The sequence below is a fragment of the Lycorma delicatula genome, chromosome 1, assembly GCF_047948215.1.
Source record: "Lycorma delicatula isolate Av1 chromosome 1, ASM4794821v1, whole genome shotgun sequence".
In the NCBI taxonomy this organism is placed as follows: domain Eukaryota; kingdom Metazoa; phylum Arthropoda; class Insecta; order Hemiptera; family Fulgoridae; genus Lycorma; species Lycorma delicatula.
Genome location: NC_134455.1, coordinates 153364988 through 153389508, shown reverse-complemented (window position 1 = coordinate 153389508; position 24521 = coordinate 153364988). Strand labels below are relative to the sequence as shown.

The window sequence follows — 24521 nt, the reverse complement described above, 5'->3', positions numbered from 1 at the left end:
AGTAAAAATATAAGTATTGAAATTATTATTAATTTTTTCATTTTTTTTAACTGTTCTCATTTTGTTATTACCGATTGGCCCTTACTTTGGAACATCATCTCAAAACATCAAAGTTAACAAAAACTTTGCACAAATCAGCCTGAAAAAAAATTTAAGGCTTGAAAATTTACATATTATTATTTGTTATAGGAATTATATCCATTTCTGGGCTAGAGAGTGCTATGAAAACTATCACATATATTAATTTTTTTATCTTCCTTTGTTATAAAATTTAATTTATTTACTCTGCAATAGATGGATGCTTAAGACGTAAAAAAATCTAATAAAGATTGATCGCAACATAGTATTTTTCTGTTGTCAATATTGTTAATTTTTAATATGCCACTCATAGTATTTCACACTTATTGTAGCATATTCTCCTTTTCTTATTCATTTGAAAAAATAATATAATTTTACTGTCTGGTTTTCAGCTTTCGACTAATCATAATTTCTATCTGCCTATTTTATTTATTTGTTTATTGAACCACAAAAATACATAAGTACATAATGTATCCTGTAAAGACAAGAAAACTTGTCAATATACAACCTATTTATAGCCTGGCCTATACACAAGCCAAGTTAAAATACAATAGCTTTAAAAGAGCACATACATGTTATTGTTTAGTGTAATGATTAGTCCATATACTATTATTATATTATATATATTTGATATTTGTTTTGGAATTTCAGACCTCCTGGACATCATGCTATGAAGAGTGAATATTGTGGATACTGTTATTTTAATAATGTAGCATTGGCTGCAGATCATGCATTAAATAAACTAGGACTTTCACGAATTTTAATAGTTGATTGGGATGTCCATCATGGTCAAGCTACTCAGCAAATGTTTTACTCTGATCCAAGGTTATTTTTGTTCTTATAATTTTCTTTGTTATTCAGTTTTTTATTTCATTTCATATTTTTTAATGCACACCTGTTGTTAGACTGTTAAAAGACCTGTTATTAGACTGCACACCTGTTAAAAGAAGACTGATGTTTTTAGAACATCTTTTCAGAATGAAAAAAAAAAGACTGACTAAAAGAATTTTTAATTTTGTCTATAATCAAAAAACTAAAAACACCTGGTTTAATGAAGGTTTAAAGGATATAAGAGAACTAAATATCGTGGAAGAAATAATCTTAAATAGAAATAAATTAAGAAATACTATTTTAGAAAACAAGGGTTTACAGAAAAAACTGAAGAAGAAATATTGGGAAGAAAGAAAGTCAAAAGAGAAAAAATTATTAAGATATTTATTGTAGTCCTAAGGTGGCCAATTACAGAAGAAGAAGAAGAAGAAGAAGAAGAAGAATGAAAATGAAAAAAATAAACCAAATTATGATGGTAGGCATTAACTCTTTTTCTTTACTAGACACAATTCAACAACTACATTAAATTTATTTTATAGTAACACTGAGTTCTTAGATACGACTCAACTTTAAATAAGCTATTTCTGAACTTTTATTTGATGCTGAAATGCTGTATTTGAAAGGGGAATAATCGGGTAATTCTATTGAAGTGAGTTATAAAACCAATTATAAATTATACCTGTGCAGACACAAGACAAAGATTATTTATTTTTGTTTAGAATTACTTTGACATAACCATAATGTCAGAGTGTATAACAGAGATTTATACTATACTGTTTTGATTGAAGACAGTTTAATATCAATTGTTTGATTTTTTTTATTTTTTTTTTTCGTTTTTGATAAATTGCTTAAAAATCGGCTAACTTTAAGAGAGAAAGTAATGTTAGAACATTGAAAGAAATTCAGTTTTCCTATTAAACAATTAGTTTTTTAATCCTTTTTTGAAATTTTGTATATTTTTAAGTTCCGCAAAAATTTTTTTAATATTCTAATTTAAATTTGTAATGATTTGATTTTTATCTACTAGCTGATTGAACTATTAAATAATGTTTAATTTTTTTTACAATCCCTTCTCTTTGAATCTTATATTTCGGAAACCAGGCAAAATGGATAATTTTTTGTGATTTTCCAGAGATCTTTGCTTTAATTTTTTTTTTAATTCCTATTCAATAGAACTTTAGTCATTTACATTTATTGTGCAGCCACCAGTCAGGAAGTGGAGCCCTTGAGTCGGCCCATAGGCAGCTTTCTTCCAGGTACCAAGGATGTATTGGTTCTTCAGTTTTTAGATTCATGTATCCTCAGCACGGTGAACCTAGCAAGGTATACCCACACAATCAATAATAGGAAAGAAGGATTAGAAAGAGTTTACTGTATAAAGTATTTTGGAATATCCCTAATGTTTTTTTTCATTTGTGATGTTTTGTGTATCAATATTATGTAACTGATATCAATATTTATGTAACTGTCTCATTTTTGTTCAGTTGACTTTTGATTCTGTGAAATCGTGTTTTTGATTTATTGATTCATTATGTCTTAATTAATTTCTGGCTTTCGTAGTTATTATTGGTCTTTCCATTACATTGTCTTAAATTTTAGAATGTTGATGTTATTTCATAACCATACTGTTTATTTTCTGTTTTAGTGGTAAGTATGTTAATACTTTTGTTAATTTGCTGGAATTTGAAATCTGAAATTATGCAGTTCATAGTCTATAAGACAATTGAGCAGTCTGAGACAATTGTATGTTATTTACTTATTTTAAATATAGGTGTTTCTAATACTCATAATTTTTACTTTTATCATTTAAAACTGGAATTAGTTAACATTTTTTATGACATTATTAAACATAAAACCTTTTAAGGATCTATAATTATTTTTCAGGGTGGTCTACTTTTCGATACATCGTTATGAACATGGATCATTCTGGCCTAATCTTCGAGAATCTGAGTACGATTACATCGGTGATGGAGATGGTATTGGCTACAATTTTAACATACCTCTTAATAAAATTGGTATGAGTGATGCTGATTACATGGCTGTGTTTCATCATGTCCTATTACCAGTTGCAAGTGAGGTATGTTTAAAATTAATAGTAGACTTTTTCTTGTGTTATCTAGGCTTTGCATAATAATTAATGGTAACATTATTGAAGGTAATATGTGCTTAGTGCTTAATGGACAAGTTAGGCTGTTGAAGATCACATTCATAATATTATAATGTTATTGTTCATTATATTTGTGGAAATTTCTGTTAAATTTATTAGCAGTGCATGAATCCACTTCCATTTCTGATGAATTTTAAAATTGCACATAAATTTTTTTTTTTACAAATAAGATAAATATAAATCTATAGGATAGAATGCCAGTTAAATTAAAATTATTGTATACAAAACAAATTTAAGTTGGGTCATTTGTAGTAATTGGTAATTAGATCATACTCATGGTAGACAGTGCTCATTAGTAAAGACCTCACAGTTGTATGTACAGCTGTTTCACTATAACATAACTGTACTCATTTCTAATAGACAGGCAACATTCCCAGCCATTATAATGGTAATTTTTTTATTCTTTACAAACATTTTTCCATTCCATTGTTAATAGAAGTTATGAAATTTTATATATACTGTGATAATTTTGTTTAAACACGTATTTAATGTAAAAAAGAGTTTGCTCTTCTTAACAATTTAAAAAGTTAGTGTAATCATCCATTAGAAAATTTTTGAAAGATATTAAAATGACACATAAAACTCGGTAATTAAAGTATAATAAAAGTAATGCAAGTAATAAAATTATATGCAATACTTATACGGTAATAAAAAGTATATGCAAGTACTAATGATTTATGTGCCTTCTTAATGAATTATGAAATATAAAAATTGAGCTGATAAAAGAGGGTAATTTTTAAATAATTTTCTATATTTCCTAAAGGTTTTCCTATAGCAGCTTGCAAAATAACACAAAAAACAAGCATTATTATAGCATAAAACGTAATTATTTTCATCAAGTTGTTCATATTACTCTTCAAAGCAAGAGTAGAAAAGAGCTTTTTTCAAAGCTCTTTTGTTTTTTGTTATATACTGTAACACTTAACAACGTAGTTCAGAATTACCATGAATTTTTACTACATCAGTTTAGTTCTTATTGCTGCTGTTCTATAAATGTAACTTTTATTTTATATTTATCCTACAGTTTGGATGATTTGAAAATATTTAATTTTTATTATTATTATTTATTAGTTTATTATAAATGGTGAATCTTTATGATACTGTATTTACAGTTTATTATGACATATAGTTTATAAGTGATTTATAGTGTTAAAATTGTTTGATTTGTCAAGTTTGATTTTCAATTTTTTTACAGAAAAAACATGTTCCATTTTACAGCTAATTTCTCAAAAGAAATTTTTATAGGTAGATTATTAGAAAAGGTGATGTTTGAAAAAATTGTTCTAGGAATTGAAATCGCTTTCAAAATTGATTTAAGAAGCTAAAAGATTGCGATTTCACATAGAAACAAGTTTTGAGTTGAGCCAGTAGAAAAATATGTGTGAAATACACCTGTTTAGTTCTTATTAGATAATTCTGCACAATTTTCGTCTTTTAATATTTAGAAGATAACTATATAACTATATTTTTATGTATTACCTACTACTACCACCTTGTAGTATGTTGTCTTTTGTCCTTGTTGTAAGTTAATTTTACTGAACTCTTAAACATCCAAAAATTTAAGTGAATTATTGTTTACTTATCAGGTTATTTTTTTTATTTTTATTTATTTTTTTTTTATTCCAGTTCCAGCCTGAGCTCATAATTATATCTTCTGGTTACGATGCTGCAATTGGCTGCCCAGAGGTAAAAATAATATTTATTATACGATTGTACAAGAGATAATTGTCTAAATAAATTATATATCAGTACTTGTAGTAAAGTTACTTCGTGTTATGTAGATTAATTTGCCTTTTATCAATAAAATATTATTAGGAAGTGAATTTAAGAACAAATATATTTGTAATGAACTGTCAAATTTTCATAAAGTATAGATAAAATTTATTTTGTATTTGTTGAGTATCTTCAAAAAAATTTCAGACCCTTTATTTAAGAGGTTTTCTTTTGTTGAATCTGAAAAAATGTATGTTCTTAGAGCTATGATTTGAAGGTCTTTTTTTGGTTGATAACTCACAAAATCCGTTAACTCTATTATTTCTAATTTTGAAATCGTTATTTGTCATAGGTTTTTAAATGGATCTGCTGAATCATGAACTATTAATTAACTTTGATTTCCATTTTGTATATGCTTTAATCCACATAAAAATTTATTAAATTTCACTGATGCATTTTTCACCAGTTCATAATTTCACCAATGCATTATTTTTTCACTGCAGCTACTACTCTCAGAGATATGTGACATATTATGTTGGCTTTTTTACTGATATCATTTTACAGATTAAACAATAATATGAAGGTATATGAGCAGAATTTTTATTATGATTTTGGTGAAGAAGCTGGTTTAACGTTGCCAGGTTGCTTACAAGGGTAAAAATGTTATAAATATTATTTACTTTTATTTTTTAAATTAGTGATATAAAAGGTGGCTAATGAAGAATAAATTTTACGTGTACTAGCTGAATCATATGTATAATTTATGAAAAACTGATCATCAATTTACGGTTAAGTGTTTTAAAATGGATTATTAAATGTAAAAATTAACACAATTTTTATTTACAGTTGATTATACTGGTTACTTAAACTGCAACTATTAATTAACAACTAGTTAATTGGTTTTAATCAATTGGAAATAATATTTAATCAGATTATAGTAATTTTATCAATAAAATTTTCTAATTTTCTTATGTAAAAGGAAATTTGATTGAATTTTCTGTTAATATTTGTGCTGTTACTGAAATTTCTAATTTAACTGATTACTTTTACTGACTACAAAAGACATATAGTGCAGATACAAGATTTTCATAAGGATGCATGTGGTGCAGGCTGCAAACCCTGTACTGGTAATATGATAAATTTATAGTAGGTTAGAATATTTTATGTTTATTTATAGTAAAATTTAAGACATAAAATAACCCTTTCTCATGTAAATAAAATAATGTTAAACCACTTTTTTCTTTGGTTCATTTTAGTTTCAGATAAATGAGCATAGTGCTGATCTGACAAAATTTAAAAATCACCTAACCCCATACAAAGAAAGAATTTTTTGGATTTGACTGTAATAATGTGGGAGAAGAAGTACCATTACCTTTTCTCCATTTATAATTTTTCTTAATTAGCAATGTACTAGTGGCCTTTAAATATTTTGACTGGAAAGAGAAGAAACATATTGGCTTCCACATCAGTTTCACGTCTCTGTATATGCATTAATGTTTAGATATATATTTACTTACACAAACACCATTTGTATAATACTGTAGGCTTTAACCATGATCACTGCTACTGTATCTGGAGTAGCAGACCCAGGGATTATTTCTGACAAAAACTTTCATTATGCGTGTATTTGTTACAGTTCTATTTAATTCAAAAAGACTTCTGAGTTCTAGGAAAATTTCTTGAATTTCTTTTAACATTTTATCAAAGTCTGTTTTTAAAAATGCACTTATAATCAATCAAATGTCTAAGTTTCCTGAAATATTTGAATTTAATTTACAATCAATTTCAAATTTCAATTTCCAGATTATAAAATTATTTAACATAAATAATACTCAAACTAAAGAAGGTACAGGCTTGCTCTAAGATGAAATCAAATATACATTTTTGTATTGAAACTCAAATGTACAAATAGTTTTTCTTGTACCTCCCTTAGTTCCATCGCAGTTAAAAGAAAATAAATTATAAGTACTGTGGATTAATTTTTTATTCCTCGTGGAATTAAACTTAATTTCATGATGTGCTGATAATGTTTTTTAAATAAAACCTTTAATAAGCTACTTGTGATCATGGATAAATTAATTGGTATAGATTGTGTATATAATATTTATTCAATATATATTCAGAGAAAGAGAAAGTAATTGCATTCATACACTTCAATAAAACAGGAAGATAAAAAAAGATTTAAACTAACATGAATTCATACAAATACTACATCTTTACTGCATAAATACTATACCTTTACTACACAAAGATGATATTGTGTGTTTATATCAAATTTTATGAGGAAAGAAATTTATCAATTGAATAAAATGGATTAACTTGTAGAAATGTCTTAATCACATTTTGGTTTATTCTATCTTTAATGGTGTTGTAAGTGTTTTGCATTAATTTTACCTCACACATGATGCAGGCTTTTAAAATAACTTGAAATTATATTTTTCTTATTTCTTATATTATGGTCATGGACATCTTATTTTATTTAAATCTAGAGGTTCATTTCCTGCACTGAGTTAATTTCTTCATCGAGAACAAAAAATTAAATTTGCTGCTTTGCACAATCTACTCCAATTTTTTTTTTTTTTTATGGCTTTGACACATTTAAAGCAACTGAGGGATAAGAGATATCAGAATTGCTTCTCTGGAGAATGTTTTTTACTGTTCACTCAATTGCTGTGGTGAACAGAGTGTAAATTTCACTTATTATAAGACTGAATATCATAGGCATTTTGGTGAAATTGGCATGCTGATTTGCCAAGCTCACCAATATGAGAATATATTTGGCTCAATATAGAAGGTCATAAGAAATTTCATTCCTTACTTTTCCCTAATAAGCCTAACATGGGATGCTTGTTATTCTTGAAATGGTTGTTCTCTTCAGAAGAATTATTTTTGCCTCGCATCAGGTTACCAATAATTTTTATGCAGTTAATAAAGAAAAAAACAAAGATTTTTCAATGATAACAGTTTTAGGTATGCAACCCAGATTATCTCAGTATAAATTTTTGTCTTGATTATCATTGTTGAACTATTTAAATTTGTCAGTAGTATTTTTTTTTTTTGTAACAGGGTCAAATGGAAGTTAGTCCAGCTTGTTATGCACATCTGTTATCATCTCTGATGGGTTTTGCTGGTGGAAAAATTGCAGTTATTTTGGAGGTAATTATTTACATATATCATTTTGTTTCTTAAATTTATTTATTAAATTCTGTTTTTGTATTTCAGTAAATAGAATAGCCTAATAATGATGAAAATAGAAAAGCGTTAACTGCAACCGTTTTTCTAGATATGGCTAAAGCCTTTGACAAAGTTTGGCATAGCGGCTTGCTGTATAAACTTGCACATATAACCATTCCCTGTCGCTATGTCAGATTGATACGGTCTTATTTATTACACCGACAATTTGTTGTGCACGTAGGGGGAGCAATCTCTTCCACCAGAGATGTAGCCGCTGGAGTCCCCCAAGGAGCAGTACTTTTGCCATAATTGTACACGGCCTACATCAACGATATGCCGCTGTCGGAAGGAGTCAAAACAGCTGAATACGACACGGCATATTATTATGAATCTAGAAGTGTAGATTACGCGATCGAGAGACTCCAATGGCAATTTGATCTAGTAGAGCTGTGACTCGATATGTGGAGAATCAAGTCAACGGTGAAAAATCGGTGGCAGTGATGTTCACATACAAGACACGTGCTCCAGCCAGGCAGCTGGAAATCTCAGGAGAGAAAATCCCCTTTGGGAAAACAGTCAAGTACCTGGGAGTAGTCCTGAACAAACGGCTTACCTTAGGAGAACACGTTAAATATTTGACCCAAAGGGCAAAGGCCATCAGGGTCTCACTATACCCAGTACTGAACAGTGCCAGCCCATATCCACTGGCGACCAAATTGCTCATTTTTCGGCTATACGTCCTGCCGATTCTAACGTATGCTTACCCATGGGGAGCTTTGTTGAACTCCATGCTTCAAAAGAAATTAGAAGCCGTCCAAATCATAGTGTTGCGGACGATATTTGGAGCACCGTGGTTCGTCAGGAACGTCACTCTTCGCTATGATGCGGGACTACACACCGTATCCGAAGTGGGGGTGGCACAGGCACACAGACTGTGGGAGAGCGGCCATGTCCAAAACGGCCATCTCCGGGACATCTGCCAAGAGGACCGTACTCCACAGGGTATAAGAAAATGGCCTCATGCCGTATTAGACGAACCACAGTGAAGAGGCAGTACGAGAGTCAAAAAATGACAAACCAGGCTTAGGAGCCTCTACATCGCGTAACCTATAAATGGAAACTGTGCGAAAATTTCGGCCATGAAAGTGACCGACCGTTTTCGCAATTAAATTTTGTTAAAATTATAAAAAGCTAGGCATCACCCCACACCATCCCACGAAGAGACCATAATTTCATTTAGTCAGCATATGTGACTCCCTCCGGAGAACATTTCTCCCTCCAAAAAAATAAACTAGGGCTCCGGTAGGTGCACTCCTGCTAGCCCATAGGTGCTGGTATCGAAAGGATTTCAGCAGATGGACTGAAGGGAAATCACGCCGGGATTACTAGACTTAAAAGCTTAGTTTCTCACGGTCAGAACCAGTAAATATATTTCATGATGGTCCATACGGATAGGAACGCAAATTACCAAATCCGTCCATAAATAAAAATAAAAATTTATAACCGCCACTAAATAACCGATGAAATCCGCCCGATAATAGAAAGATAAGCAGCAAGGGAAATTGTCCAGGCTCTGCAATCTGTAGGGAGAAATATTGAAACTCCTGCTCTTCTTGCGTTCCATTCTGTTCTGTTAATAATGATAAAACATTTTAAATTATTTACGTTAGTGTTCATCGTCCCCGTTTATCTTTATATAAGTTTTCTGTTTGTTAATTATGTAAGTTATATTCAGTCAGGTAGGTTTTTCATTCATTTTTCTGTTTCTTTCTGACAATATTCAATGATGGACTTTGGGTTGAGCCAGAAAACTTGTCTAATGTTTTGGGATACCTAGTATGTTTACTAGGAAATATGGTGATTTTTTTTTTAACTTGCAAAATATTTTAGTTATGTATAAGAAGACTGTGTTTGAATTTGATGATTTACATAAATTGTGAAGCTGTAGAGCCTGTATGTTGACTAGCTTTGTTGATTGGCAATTATCCCTTCCATTCTTACCTTGACATTAAAGATTGTAAATTAAAAAACAAAAAAATAAACATAAACACTTTTACATTTATCAGAAAAATATTTTAAAATATAAAGCGTCACAAAATGAGTGGTAATAGATTTTTCCGCTGATAAGCTTTGGCTGGAAATTTGAAATTGTGTCGTGAGGCTACATTTGAAGCTATTGTTTTAATCCGTTCATTGCTTCAAGATTATTATGTATTTTAATCAACTGACAAACATTTTCTTCTTTATATTACTTTAGAAATCTGTTTATGCATTACCTAAGAAGTCAGTATGTGTAAATGTTTACTTATTGTCGCACACATTAAAATACTGCACTCTGAAATTCCATCTCATATGTTAGAGTGATATCTTGGCAATGGTTTGGTGTGCAGGTAAATAGTAATTGTGTGTTGAAAGTGCCTCATTTCTTTTGTACAGAAAGAAATATTACAGTCATAAGTTGTGTTAACTTTATAAATATTTTTCTATATTCACTATATGATGATAGATTTAAGATTGCAATTTTAATTACAGTATTTTTTAATTTTATTTATTCATTATTTCTTTTCTACCTCCTTTTTACATAATTTCATAGCTACATTATATTTTCATTCAAACAAAAGTTGTTATTTCATCTTAATTGTTAATTGAACTTAAAAACCAGAAGCATTATTAAAGTTTCTAATATATCTAGTTCTGACACAGTTTGTTGTTACAGTTTCTTTTAAAGGTGAAGAGAAATTAGGTACTTTCAAGAAAAAAACCTGTGTGGGAGTTACTATCACATAATTTAGTTGCATTAAATGAATTAAAAAAAAAAAAAATATATATATATATATATAACATAAAGGCAGTGTGATGCTTATAAAAAAAAGTAAATAAAATAATACTCATACTTATTATTTACAATAAGCATTAACATCCAACCTTTGCCCATAAATCTTGTTACTGTTAGAATTTCATTACAATAAAAGAAGTTTTGAGTATTTTTAACATTCCAAAATACCAACTTAAGTTACATTTATTATATTTGTTTAAATGTTTGTAGATAAAAAAGAAGAATATGTGTGTCTGTGTAGAGAAGATACATCATGTCAGCTTAAAGAAATAAACATTCGACATTACCTTTTCTTAAAAGCCATTGTTTAATACTAAATTTAAATACAAAATTGTGTATTAAAATAATAATAATAATTGTATAAATAATAATTAATAATTGTATAAGTAAAGTTCTTTATTTCATTGAATATAGTGTTATTAAGTCGAGGAGCTATGCAAAGGAAGAACCTACGAATATCTTTTTATTCTTGGTGGTATGAAGTTCTCAAGTGGTTGTAAGTTTTGTACTTTCCAACAGTAATTTTGTTGTTTTTGTCCACTTTTGATAAAAATGTCTAAGACCTTGTAAAAATATATGTATCTTAAGGGTAGTAAGTCCCAGTGTTGAAAAATGGGTAATGAATACACAAGAAGAAGTTTCTTAGAGATTGTTCTGATTGTATATTTTTGTCTCACGATCAAGGGATGCATCACACTGTTGTAAGCTCCATCCCATATATTTATGCCGTATTGCAGTCTGCTTTCTATTAAAGTGTAGTATAAAGATTTCATGTCAAAATCAGAGCAACTATTGTGGAGGAAAAAGTGTTCAACATGTATATAAAAGTTCTTTCTTTAATTTTTGTGTATGAACTGCCGATGTAAGTCCAGGATCTACTGTTATTCCCAAATACTTCATGTGGTCAGTTCCACTGATCCAATTACAATTGCAACCACAAGCTTTAGAATTATTTGTATGCATTTGTAGGGCCAGTAGTTCCTCTGAATTTGACCTCAATTCAAAAGTAATTAACTTGGTCTTTCTGTACTCAGTCGCAAAGAATTGAACTCAAACCTCACGTTAAGCCTCCAGAGATTATCACTGATCATCTTACAAAGCTTACGTCTGTCGTTTGTCCTATAACTTAAAGCTGTGTCATCTGCAAATGCTGTGATAGCACTGTTAAGAACACCTCCAAATAAATCATTTATGTATACTAAAAAGAGCTCTGCTGAAATCATAGAGCCCTGAGGGACACCACAGATAATGTAGGATTTGTTACTGAAAGAATTTCCAACTCTAACTTGCTGGGTCCTACCTGACAGAAAGCTAGCAAACAAGTCTCCTCAGACTCCTCTGGCACTGGCATTTTTTAGTTTTTTAGGAGTGTGTGATCGACCGAATTGATAGCCTTTCTTATATTTGAAAATAATACAGCAACCTTGCAGTTGTTTCTTATATCTAGAAATATGCTGTTATAAATACCAGAGAAGAAATTTAGCATCACATCATTGGTATTACGGTCTTTCTTGAAACCAAATTGATTATTATTATAGAAATTTTTTCGTAGTTAAAAAGCTATTTAAATGAATCCGCATGAGCTTTTCAAGTATTTCGTAAAAAATTGATAATAAAGCAATAGGTCTGTAATTATTAGTATCAGTTTTATCCCGCCCTTATGTATCAGAATAATGACAAGACTTTTTTAATTGCTTTGGATATACTCCTGTTGCCATATTAAGAATTTTTTTTTTTTTTGCTTCAGAGGATGAGATGAATGATTTGTAGCTTGTGTGAAAATGCCATGCCTGACCGGGATTTGAACCCGGGACCTTCGCATGATACTAACATTGCCATACTAAGATTAAATAGAAAGACTAGTACATCAGATATTTTTATATTAATATAACATTTACAAAAGTTAAAGATTTTTATAAGAAATAGCATTTACTTAAACACAATAAACCTACAATGTTAAGTGTTTTAAGCACACTATTATAAGTGTATTATAAAAAAAACATTAATCCTTAAATTTATTATAATAAAATAACGCTGCCGACATGAGAGTTACAAAAAAAATAACAAATAAATAAATGAACTTAAAAATTATCATTTCTAAAATTTGAAAAGTTACTGTTAAAAATAATGAACATATGTAACATATATGTGTTTAAAATTTTAAACATTGTAAGCAATTTAATCATTGCTTTTGAGCCTTTTTTGTATTTCATTTTAACAAAAAAAATGAGGTGATTGAAATTATAAAATAATTAAAAAAGATGAGGTGATTGAAAAAGATAGAAGAATATTGGTTACGGAGAAGTATCATTGTAGCTGAATGAAGTAGAATAATTTCCACTAAACCTATGTAATACTTGTTTTATGTGTGAATTGGCCACCTACATGAATAAAACTGTTTTCTATACGTGTGAGATAGCCAAAAAGAATGTGTTGCAAAACTAAGTTAATTCAAAATAATATCGAAGTGTGCTTATGAAATTGTACAAAATTTATGGATGATGAGTTTTCAGATTCCCTAGCAAGTGGAGACAATAAATTTTATTTTTAATATTATGATTGCACACTTCTATTTTTTTTTTTCATTTTAACAAGAAAGATGAGGTCAATGAAATATAGGTAAAAACCAGCTTTCTTGAAATTGGACTCAAGACCAACTAATATTTTGTTTCACATAGAAAAAATTGTATTAGTTTGTTGTTTTATTTTATCTGCCCCAGGCTTTCTTATGTTGTAATGCATTTTAAGAATTTGAACTACAGGGTTCAAATTAACTAATCAGAGTTACTTTCTGTAAGAGTAATTAATGTTAATTTTACAACCTGTAGTGAATAAATTGTTAATCATGAACTACATAAAATGTAGTGAATAAAGTGAGTAAAGTGTTTTTGTTACTTTTAGGGCTAAATATTGCCTTCATTTCTGTTGACAAGCCCAGTAAGAAAAAAGTTGTACATCAGCACTACCAGGTGTGTGGATCATACCATGGCATGAAATTAGTAAGTCATTACTAATTTTCTCCAATAGTTCTGGTAAGGGATGTGTTTGCTATTCTGAATCACTGTGTTATTTTCAAGAGTGATTGCTGTGCCATATAAGTTGCGTATAACCATTTGGTTATTACACCTAATATGTAAATTACAGTTTTTAAATAACAATTTTTCTCTGGCTGACCATCAATGATTGCTGTTGATGTCCAATACCTGTTGGATCGTGATTGTCAAAAATTTCCGTTTTCAGATTTCAACAGAAATATCCATTATGACCATCCTTGAATCCATTTTGACTAGTTTTGCAGTGACGTCTGTACATACGTACTTATGTATCTCGCATAACTCAAAAATGATTAGCCATAGGATGTTGAAATTTTGGATTTAGGATTGTTGTAACATCTAGTTGTGTACCTCCTCTTTTGATTGCAATCGACTGGACCAAAAGTGTCCAAAAAAGCCCAAAATAAAAAAAAATGGATTTTTGACTTTTTCTTAACTGCAGTATAAACCCTCATTGAAAGCTTTTCAAGGATATATCATAAGTGGTACTTATTTTCATTCGTTCCCGAGTTATAGCCAAATAAAATTTGAATTAATGAAATATTTGGATCTTAGAAGGGGAAGGCACATCAGTTCAAATCTGACTTCATCTCTTTTTTAACTTTTTTTTTTTTTTAATTTAAATATATTCTTTTTTTACAATCAGAGGTAAAAAAAAAAATTACAATAAATAATAATGCAATAACAATAAAAAAAAAATATATGAAAAAATATCAGAAGTTATTAATAAAATAAAATTTTATGTAATTTTAATTTAAAAAAAATGTGTTTATGTAATTTAATAGGCGTACAAGGAAGTCATGTGGTGTCCACATTAGATTTTTTAATTGTGTTACACTATTAAAAAAGTATAACTTATATAATATTTAAGCAACTTGGAGACCATTGAAAATTAAAATTGAATATTATAATAAGAATAATAAAAGAATGTAGGAAACAAAATTTTGAAATAAATACCATTTAAAATGAGCTAAGATTGTCTGGGTTGCAGGAATGTGTATTATTTTTATCTTAACTTGAATTTTCATGTGAAAGGACTTCGGGCTATATATTATTACTTTTGTAACAATTCAATAATAAAAAAATTATTTTGATAAACAAATGATAATATTTTTAAATTGTCAGTGTGATCATATAATTATATTACTTTAAAAAATCTTCCACTGATGATATCCGGAAGAAACTTACAGTAATACCAGCAGAATGTAAAAAATCAAAATTGATATTTTGGTCATGGGTAAGGCTTGAACATGTAAATATATATCTATCATTTATATGGTATGTAAGAGTGAAGAATTTACTTAATTCTTGAGTTTTGTTTTATTATTACTTTTCTGACCATTGGTTAAATTTATTCATATTATTACACTTGTATGTATTTCAGGGTGGCTACTTTCTTAAATCATTAGCAGAAGGTGCAGCATTAACTCTTCGCACTTTGCTGGGTGATCCTTGTCCTAACTTTCGTAGTTTGAACTCGGTTAGTGATAGGTAATGTGCTTTAAATACAGAATATCATGTACTCATGAGAATTAAATTTTTTCTATACTTAAGAGTTGTACAATTTACAATTTAAATTATAATTCACTTTAGACATAGCTTATATTTAATTCAAATTTATTATACATCTATACATTTTAATCATCTGATGACTTGATCAACAGAATAAAGCTTAAATTTTGGTACATTTTGCTCAAATAAATGCGCTAAATGTATTTCAGTTGATTACGGAAAAATAAAAATTTATTTGTTAAAAGTTGTTACTAAATATAACTTTTGGTATTACATTAAACTAATTTTTGTTAAATAACATTTAGGTTACTTAAGATCATTCTCTTACTTAAAATTATTAATGATTTGTTATGGCGAGCATGGACAATTTGGTTATTTTACTGAAAAGTAAATATGTCATAATTTACCAATAAATTCCAATTATCAAAATATACATAATTAACTCTCTCTTCTACCTCTCTCACTCCGTCTGTCTGTGTGGGTGCACACATGTGTGTGTGTGGATGTGTGCATGCATTTAAATATATATTACTATGTGTTTCTCACACTCTCAGTTGATTTCTCACTAAATAACATTTTATCTGCAAATAAAAACAAGTAGTTTTTTATACAATCTCGACAGGATTTATGATGATTACCAACTTTGAAAGCACTATTATTATTTTCATAACATTAGTCAGTTATATTTGATGAAAGATATATGTTTTTTATATGTGAAAATATTAAAATTATTAAATTTGTATCAAACTATTGCTAATTACAGATTGACTGTTTTATTAATATTTATTATTTTAGTAATTACTGCTCATGCCTTGTTCAGTCACTTTATTTTTTGTGATGAGGATCAGATGAATTTTATAAATGAAAAAATTTTGAACTTGTCTCGGATTTAAATATGATTCTTATGGATGAAAGATAAGAGACCTATTTACTTTGCCATTGAGAGTTATTATGGAAGATATTTGAATAATGATTTGATTACTGATGATAGGATTCTCTAGCAAGAGAATAGCTGCAATTGTTTCAGAAATTCAGTATATATGTACGTTTTTTATAAATTGGAATATACTTAGAATATATCATTTTATATCGTAATCATTTGAAAGATTTTGTACTGATAATATTGAATCAATATTTAAACCATAATTTATTACATGATGGGTTTTTACTAGACAATAGAAGGTAATTATTTTGCGTGATATGTTTGTTTTTAATTATTATTATTATTAATTTTTTTTTAACAACTAAATACAATCAGAAAAGTTGTGTTAAAATGGAGTTATTGTAAACGAATGCTTTTACATCTTCAACTTAATTACCAATGGTAATTAAAGTTAATCATTTATAAATTTAAGAGTTTTTTTAATTTGGCATTTGTCTGGGCAAAAAAAGGTTTGGCATTATCATCGCTCGAACATGATGTTTGTGTTTCAAAAAACTAAATTTAAAAAAATTCACAATTAAAAATTAAATAAAAACGTCCGGAAAACAAAACATGAAATGTATATACAAAACCTAATAGAATAACAAAATTTAAAACAAAATAAAAACTTAAAGTAGAAATTTAAAAACAAAATCAAAAGAAACTAAAATATTAAAAACAAAGACAAAACAAAAAACTTTTAACTAAAATGATAGGACACAAAATATACAAATACTGTAAAAAATCTAAAAACACTATTAAAAAGTATGTAAAATATTAGCACTCCAGAGAAACAAAAACACCTGGTTCAAACCGCTTTATTATTGCCCAGGATTTTACAAAAATTCCTGAGCAATTTAAATTTACAATGCAAGGCCGCATAAAGTATGCAGTCTACAAGAATGTGGCACACAGTCAAGCAGCAGTTGCATCGCATGCACATTACTGGTGCATTTACTGCTGACATCAGGTACCTGTGAGTAGCTCTCTTATGTCCTATCTGCAATTGGCAGAGAACCACTTCCTCACGATGAATTTTCCTGTATGATGAGTCCCATGGCAACACAAAACCTTTAATGTGCCGTAGTTTGTTATTTACTGTAGCCGTTCAGTCATCTTGCCACTCTGCACGAAGAATGAGTTTTACACAGTTAATAAAGTTGTGGCTAGGGATCCAGCAGAAACTCACTTGTGTGTTGTGATGGTTCAACTTGGCAACGGGATTGTAGATTTCAGTGATGATAGAATGCTTGGAATAAAAATTTTCTAAGGCTTGGAGAGCACTACACGAGTCATTACAAATAAGGATATGACAGTACTTAGGCTTAATGGTATTCAAACCTTATTTATAGTGTATAGTTCAGCAGTAAATGCACTTATAATACCAGGTAGGCCAAACGTATTGGTTTGTCATTAACAATAAATGTGCATCCAATGGTAGCATTCTGTTTCGCTCCATCTTTGTATACCACTGCGTCCAGGTTTGTCTTGGAGAAAATATGGTGAAACATTTGCTGAAAGAAAATAGGTGGTATTGATTCTTTATTGTATTTCATGAGGTCAAACATAAAATTTATAAGGTTGATTGTCGACAGAGGATATGAACACATATAGATAAGAAACATAGAAGGTGCAACAACATTCATAAGGTGCATTAAATGTCGAATACAAATACTTACAGGTGTAGTATACTGTGGATGGTCCTTTTTTTTGACTTCAGTCATTTTACTGGTTTGATGCAGCTCTCCAATATTCCCTATCTAGTGCTAGTCGTTTCATTTCAGTATACCCTCTACATCCTACATCCCTAACAATTTGTTTTACATATTCCAAACGTGGCCTGCCTACACAATTATCCCCTTCTACCTGTCCTTCCAATATTAAAGCGACTATTCCAGGATGCCTTAGTATGTGGCCTATAAGTCTGTCTCTTCTTTTAACTATATTTTTCCAAATGCTTCTTTCTTCATCTATTTGCTGCAATACCTCTTCATTTGTCACTTTATCCTCCCATCTGATTTTTAACATTCTCCTATAGCATCACATTTCAAAAGCTTCAAATCTTATCTCTTCTCAGGTACTCCGACCGTCCAAGTTTCACTTCCATATAAAGCGACACTCCAAACATACACTTTCAAAAATCTTTTCCTGACATTTAAATTAATTTTTGATGTAAACAAATTATATTTCTTACTGAAGGCTCGTTTAGCTTGTGCTATTCGGCATTTTATATCGCTCCTGCTTCGTCCATCTTTTTAGTAATTCTACTTCCCAAATAACAAAATTCTTCTACCTCCATAATCTTTTCTCCTCCTATTTTCACATTCAGTGGTCCATCTTTGTTATTTCTACTACATTTCATTACTTTTGTTTTGTTCTTGTTTATTTTCATGCGATAGTTCTTGCGTAGGACTTCATCTATGCCGTTCATTGTTTCTTTTAAAATCTAGAATTAATTACAAATTTGCTAGAATTAGCAAATCGTAGCATCTTTATCTTTTCACCTTGTACTGTTACTCCGAATCTAAATTGTTCTTTAACATCATTAACTGCTAGTTCCATGTAAAGATTAAAAAGTAACGGAGATAGGGAACATCCTTGTCGGACTCCCTTTCTTATTACGGATTCTTTCTTATGTTCTTCAATTGTTACTGTTGCTGTTTGGTTCCTGTACATCTTAGCAATTGTTCTTCTATCTCTGTATTTAAACCCTAATTTTTTTAAAATGCTGAACATTTTATTCCAGTGTACGTTATCAAATGCCTTTTCTAGGTCTATAAACGTCAAGTATGTTGGTTTGTTTTTCTTTAATCTTCCTTCTACTATTAATCTGAGGCCTAAAATTGCTTCCCTTTTCCCTATACTTTTCCTAAAACCAAATTGATCTTCTCCTAACACTTCTTCCACTCTCCTCTCAATTCTTCTGTATAGAATTCTAGTTAAGATTTTTGATGCATGACTAGTTAAACTAATTGTTCTGTATTCTTCACATTTATCTGCCCCTGCTTTCTTTGGTATCATGACTATAACACTTTTTTTGAAGTCTGACGGAAATTCCCCTTTTTCATAAATATTACACACCAGTTTGTATAATCTATCAATCGCTTCCTCACCTGCACTGCGCAGTAATTCTACAGGTATTCCGTCTATTCCAGGAGCCTTTCTGCCATTTAAATCTTTTAATGCTCTCTTAAATTCAGATCTCAGTATTGTTTCTCCTATTTCATCCTCCTCAACTTCCTCTTCTTCCTCTATAACACCATTTTCTAATTCATTTCCTCCGTATAACTCTTCAATATATTCCACCCATCTATCGACTTTACCTTTCGTATTATATATTGGTGTACCATCTTTGTTTAACACATTATGAGATTTTAATTTATGTACCCCAAAATTTTCCTTAACTTTCCTGTATGCTCCGTCTATTTTACCAATGTTCATTTCTCTTTCCACTTCTGAACACTTTTCTTTAATCCACTCTTCTTTCGCCAGTTTGCACTTCCTGTTTATAGCATTTCTTAACTGCCGATAGTTCCTTTTACTTTCTTGATCACTAGCATTCTTATATTTTCTACGTTCATCCATCAGCTGCAATATATCATCTGAAATCCAAGGTTTTCTACCAGTTCTCTTTATTCCGCCTAAGTTTGCTTCTGCTGATTTAAGAATTTCCTTTTTAACATTCTCCCATTCTTCTTCTACATTTTCTACCTTATTTTTTTACTCAGACCTCTTGCGATGTCCTCCTCAAAAATCTTCTTTACCTCCTCTTCCTCAAGCTTCTCTAAATTCCACCGATTCATCTGACACCTTTTCTTCAGGTTTTTAAACCTCAATCTACATTTCATTATCACCAAATTATGGTTGCTATCAATGTCTGCTCCAGGGTAAGTTTTGCAGTCAACAATTTGATTTCTAAATCTTTGCTTAACCATGACATAATCTACCTGATACCTTGCAGTATCGCCTGGCTTTTTCCAAGTGTATATTCTTCTATTATGATTTTTAAATTGGGTGTTGGCAATTACTAAATTATACTTCGTGCAAAACTCTATAAGTCGGTCCCCTCTTTCATTCCTTTTGCCCAGCCTGTATTCACCCATTATATTAACTTCCTTGCTTTTTCCAATGCTTGCATTCCAATCTCCAACTATTATTAAATTTTCATCTCCTTTTACGTGTTTAATTGCTTCATCAATCTCTTCGTATACACATTCTACCTCATCATCATCATGGGCGCTTGTAGGCATATAGACGTTAACAATCGTTGTCGGTTTAGGTTTTGATTTTATCCTTATTACAATGATTCTATCGTTATGCGATTTGAAATACTCTACTCTCTTCCCTATCTTCTTGTTCATTATGAAACCTACTCCTGCCTGCCCATTATTTGACGCTGAGTTAATTACTCTAAAATCCCCTGACCAAAAGTCGCCTTCCTCTTCCCACTGAACCTCACTAATTCCTACTATATCCACATTTACCCTATTCATTTCCCTTTTTTAATTTTCTACCCTACCAACCTTTTTTAAGCTTCTAACATTCCACGCTCCGACTCGTAGAATGTTATTTTTTACTTTTCTGGTGACCCCTTCCTTAGTAGTCCCCACCCGGAGATCCGAACAGGGGACTATTTAACTCCGGAATATTTTACCAAGGAAGGCGCCTCCATTATTGCTTTTGAAAATGCAGAGAGCCACATTTTCTTGGAAAAAAAACAGCTGTAGTTTTCCATTGCTTTCAGCTGCGCAGTACTCAGAGGACTCAGTGATGTGGATATGGCCGTTTAAGTCATTGTGACTCACGCCCCTAACAACTACTGAAAGAGCTGCTGCCCTCTTTCAGGAATCATTCCTTAGTCTAGCTTTCAACAGATACCTCTCCGATATGGTTGCACCTTCGGTCCAGTTACTCTGTATTCCTGAGCACTCAAGCCCCCTCACCAACGGCAAGGTCTCATGATTCATAGAGGAGGGGATGGTCCTTATAGGTTTGAAAATAAGTATTTCCAAAAACTGAATCAAAAGCTGGGTGAGTTAGCTGTCCCTTAAGGCTGGTAAAATAAGATGCTAGTACCTGGTCCCATCTATCCCAAAGTGACAGCTCACCACAGTCAACAAGGAGTTACAACAAGGCTAGATCTAAAGGCACCTGTAGCAAGCCTAAAGAAAGCATGATGTACAGCATCTAGCATTTTATAATTACAATACACAATACGCAATACACAATCATAATCCAAATGAGAACAAACTAAGGAATAGTAAAACTGCAACATTCACAACCGATCAGTACCCCAATTGGTATTGCTAAGGACTCACAGCATATATTAGAGTTTGGAACACCTCAATTTTAATTCTTTGATATGTTTGACCCACATAAGTTGGCTATCAACAAAGAAACCTAAAAATCTAACAGCAGGAGAGATGGCAATTAGCTCTCCATTGAGAAAGACTTCTCAATGGGATAAAGGAACTTTTTCTGCGGGATAAAGGGGTCCCGCAGTTGAGAAAATACTACACATTTAGTTTTCTTAGGTGAAAATGTGAAGCCAGTAACCTTGGTCCAAGCTTCAAGGTGAGATATATTGTTCTGTAGTCCGCTGTGTTGTTGACTGTCCGCTGTGGTTGTTGAACGGGATGCAATATATATAGCAAGATCATCAACAAATAAAGAACTTGAAACAGCCGTCTGCACACATTTAGTTTTACTGTTAATGGCTATAGAAAAGCAGAAAATATGTGCTAATATAGTTGCCACAGCAGGAGATAATGAAAGGAGTTCTCCTTCATGAAGAAGCCTGAAAATAGACTGATTTGGTGACCCACAAATTGCACAGATCTTTTTCCACACATGAGACGTGGGAGTAGTGTGTGAGATGGTGTCTACGTATTTCCTCTCTGACGTCCTCCTAGTATCTAAGAATGCTTGACAACATACTGCTCTAGCTTTACAGTACAAATTTAGATGTTCATCTGTAGGCCTACTGTTAAATTTATGCAGTGGCTGCCGTCGTTTGCTAATAGCGTTTCGGCAATTATAATTCCACCAAGAAACAGAAGGACGTCTAGGATTTTCCAATGTTTATTGGACAATATCTTTTAGTAACTGCGAGTATTATGGACATAGAAGGGGAAAGCTGATCAAGGATGCCTGCGCCACCATTGTACTGTGACAGGAAGGCTTTTTGGTAACCGTTCCAATCAGCCTTTTCAACAATTCACCTCCGTTTTCCTTACCTCATGGTCAACATTAAAAGCAATCATAATTGGTCTGTGATCACTGCTGTGAAAGTCTTTACAGACGGGCCAATTAAGACAAGGGAATAAACTCGGCAAGCATACGTAGAGGTTGATGTTGGACAATGTACCAGATGATAAGGACATGTATGTGTGTGACTCATCATTCAGTAGACAAGCCTTGTCTCACTCTATTTACCATATTTCCTCGAGAGGAGCAGAAAGTTTAGCCCCAGGAAATACGGTGGGCATTGAAGTCTCCTACTATTAACAACAGTGATGGGATTTGTGTGAGGAGATTTGACACATTCAGAACATTGAACTCAGAGTTCGCTGAGATATGCAGATTGCAGGTATGCAATTTAAAGAGGATAGAGACCTTCACAGCAACAGCAGGAATAAGGCTATCCTTGTGGCCGACACCGCACTCTACATGAAAATAGCCTACAACACTCTCTCTACAGTATATTAGATAGTCGCATCTCTCACAGAAATAGCCTCTAAGCATTATTGCATCTTGTTGTAAAAGATGCATTTTTCAAAGGCATGAATGATTAGTGGTTCATATGTGCATGCCAATGCTCTAATATCCTCAATGCAGGACCGAAGACCTCTAATGTTTCATTGAATAATGTTCATAAGTAGAGGTAGTTACAGATACAGAATTACATGAAAATATATAAAATTTAGTTCTATGTGATCTGGTTTGTCTTCTTCATAGTTTTGATGGTAAGGAACTCCAATGCCTTGGGTTTAGGTGGTTTCTCAACATATCCTCCAGTACACGAGGTAATGGAGGAGGGGATTTTGATGAATGGGATGTCGTAGATGACATCCCAGGGGCTCAGCAGCCCTTAACAGGGAGCGTAGAAGATGGCTTACTACCAGCTGTGATTATTCCCGCCCTCATGGATAAAACTTTGGGGACAGGGTCAGATAACATTTGAACAAGCTTTTTCAGCTCATTGCAGGATTTGCACTGTTTGTTGTCTGCATTTACAAGAGCTCTACTTGACATCACGACAGTGAAAGAGACATCCAGTTTAACCAGATTTTGAGAGCTAAGTGTCTTTTTATATTCTCTTAAGGCAGCTGGGTAGGAAAGTGTTTGCTCAGTACAGATTTTTAGGATCGCTTTTTCTTCTTTGAAAGTTGGGCAATCTTGAGATCTAGCTAAATGTGTTCCCCCACAGTTTGCATATTTTTCTTCCTCCTAACAGTCAGTGTCCGGTGGCCTTCTCTTACACATCTAACACAAATTGCAGTGTTCGGACAAAAAGTTGTTGTGGTATGGCCATACCTTTGACCATGGAAACATCATTGTGGGTTGGGGATAAATGGTCATATTCTAACCAATAGGTATCCTACTTTAATTTTCTCTGGTGGTGTGGGAAGGGTGAAGGTTAAAATAAGAGCTGGAGTAGGTACTTCCATCCTATCCTGACGTTTCATTATTCTCATCACTTCTGTAACACCTTGGGGACAAAAAATTACTCCTCTGCTAGTATTCAAGGTTCCATGACATACTGCACTTATACTTATACCACCCATGTTGGTGAGATGTAAGTGCGATCAACTTTACTCATCACTGAAAGTTTCTATTATCCATTAGAATTGATTTGTCTCTTAGTTTTCTGATGTTCTTGGGAGAACCGCTTGAACCTGTCACTACCTTATTGATCAGGAAAGGACCTTATTGACCTTCCTGAGTATTGTGTAAAACTACAAATCTGACATTCAGGTATTGTAAAGATGTTTTGTCGCCATTCAAAATATTTACCTTGGGACAGTTATCATCATCGGACAAAGCTGATCGAGGTCTTTTCACAAGACATATGTTAGTGGTTGGGTTTTTGCAGATGGACCACCACCCATCATAGAATTTGTTTGTGGACTTGACATTTTGGTCGCATGAGTACTGGCGATATAATGAACCACTCCAGCAGAGCGCATGCTTACTGGAGCTAGAGCTAAATACAGTTGGGTTCGCCAAGGTGCC

General features: G+C 31.5%; 1 protein-coding gene across 3 annotated transcripts in view; it reads left to right on the top strand.

The window, feature by feature from the left end:
- HDAC6 (histone deacetylase 6) overlaps nt 1–24521 on the top strand; it is a 173811-nt gene that overhangs the window by 87044 nt on the left and 62246 nt on the right. For all 3 annotated transcript variants that reach the window (XM_075365359.1, XM_075365351.1, XM_075365368.1), the window contains exons 7-11: nt 730–903; nt 2794–2986; nt 4703–4762; nt 7856–7945; nt 15237–15343. In XM_075365359.1, coding sequence (XP_075221474.1) covers nt 730–903; nt 2794–2986; nt 4703–4762; nt 7856–7945; nt 15237–15343 — 624 coding nt within the window. The remainder of the gene's footprint in view (nt 1–729; nt 904–2793; nt 2987–4702; nt 4763–7855; nt 7946–15236; nt 15344–24521) is intronic.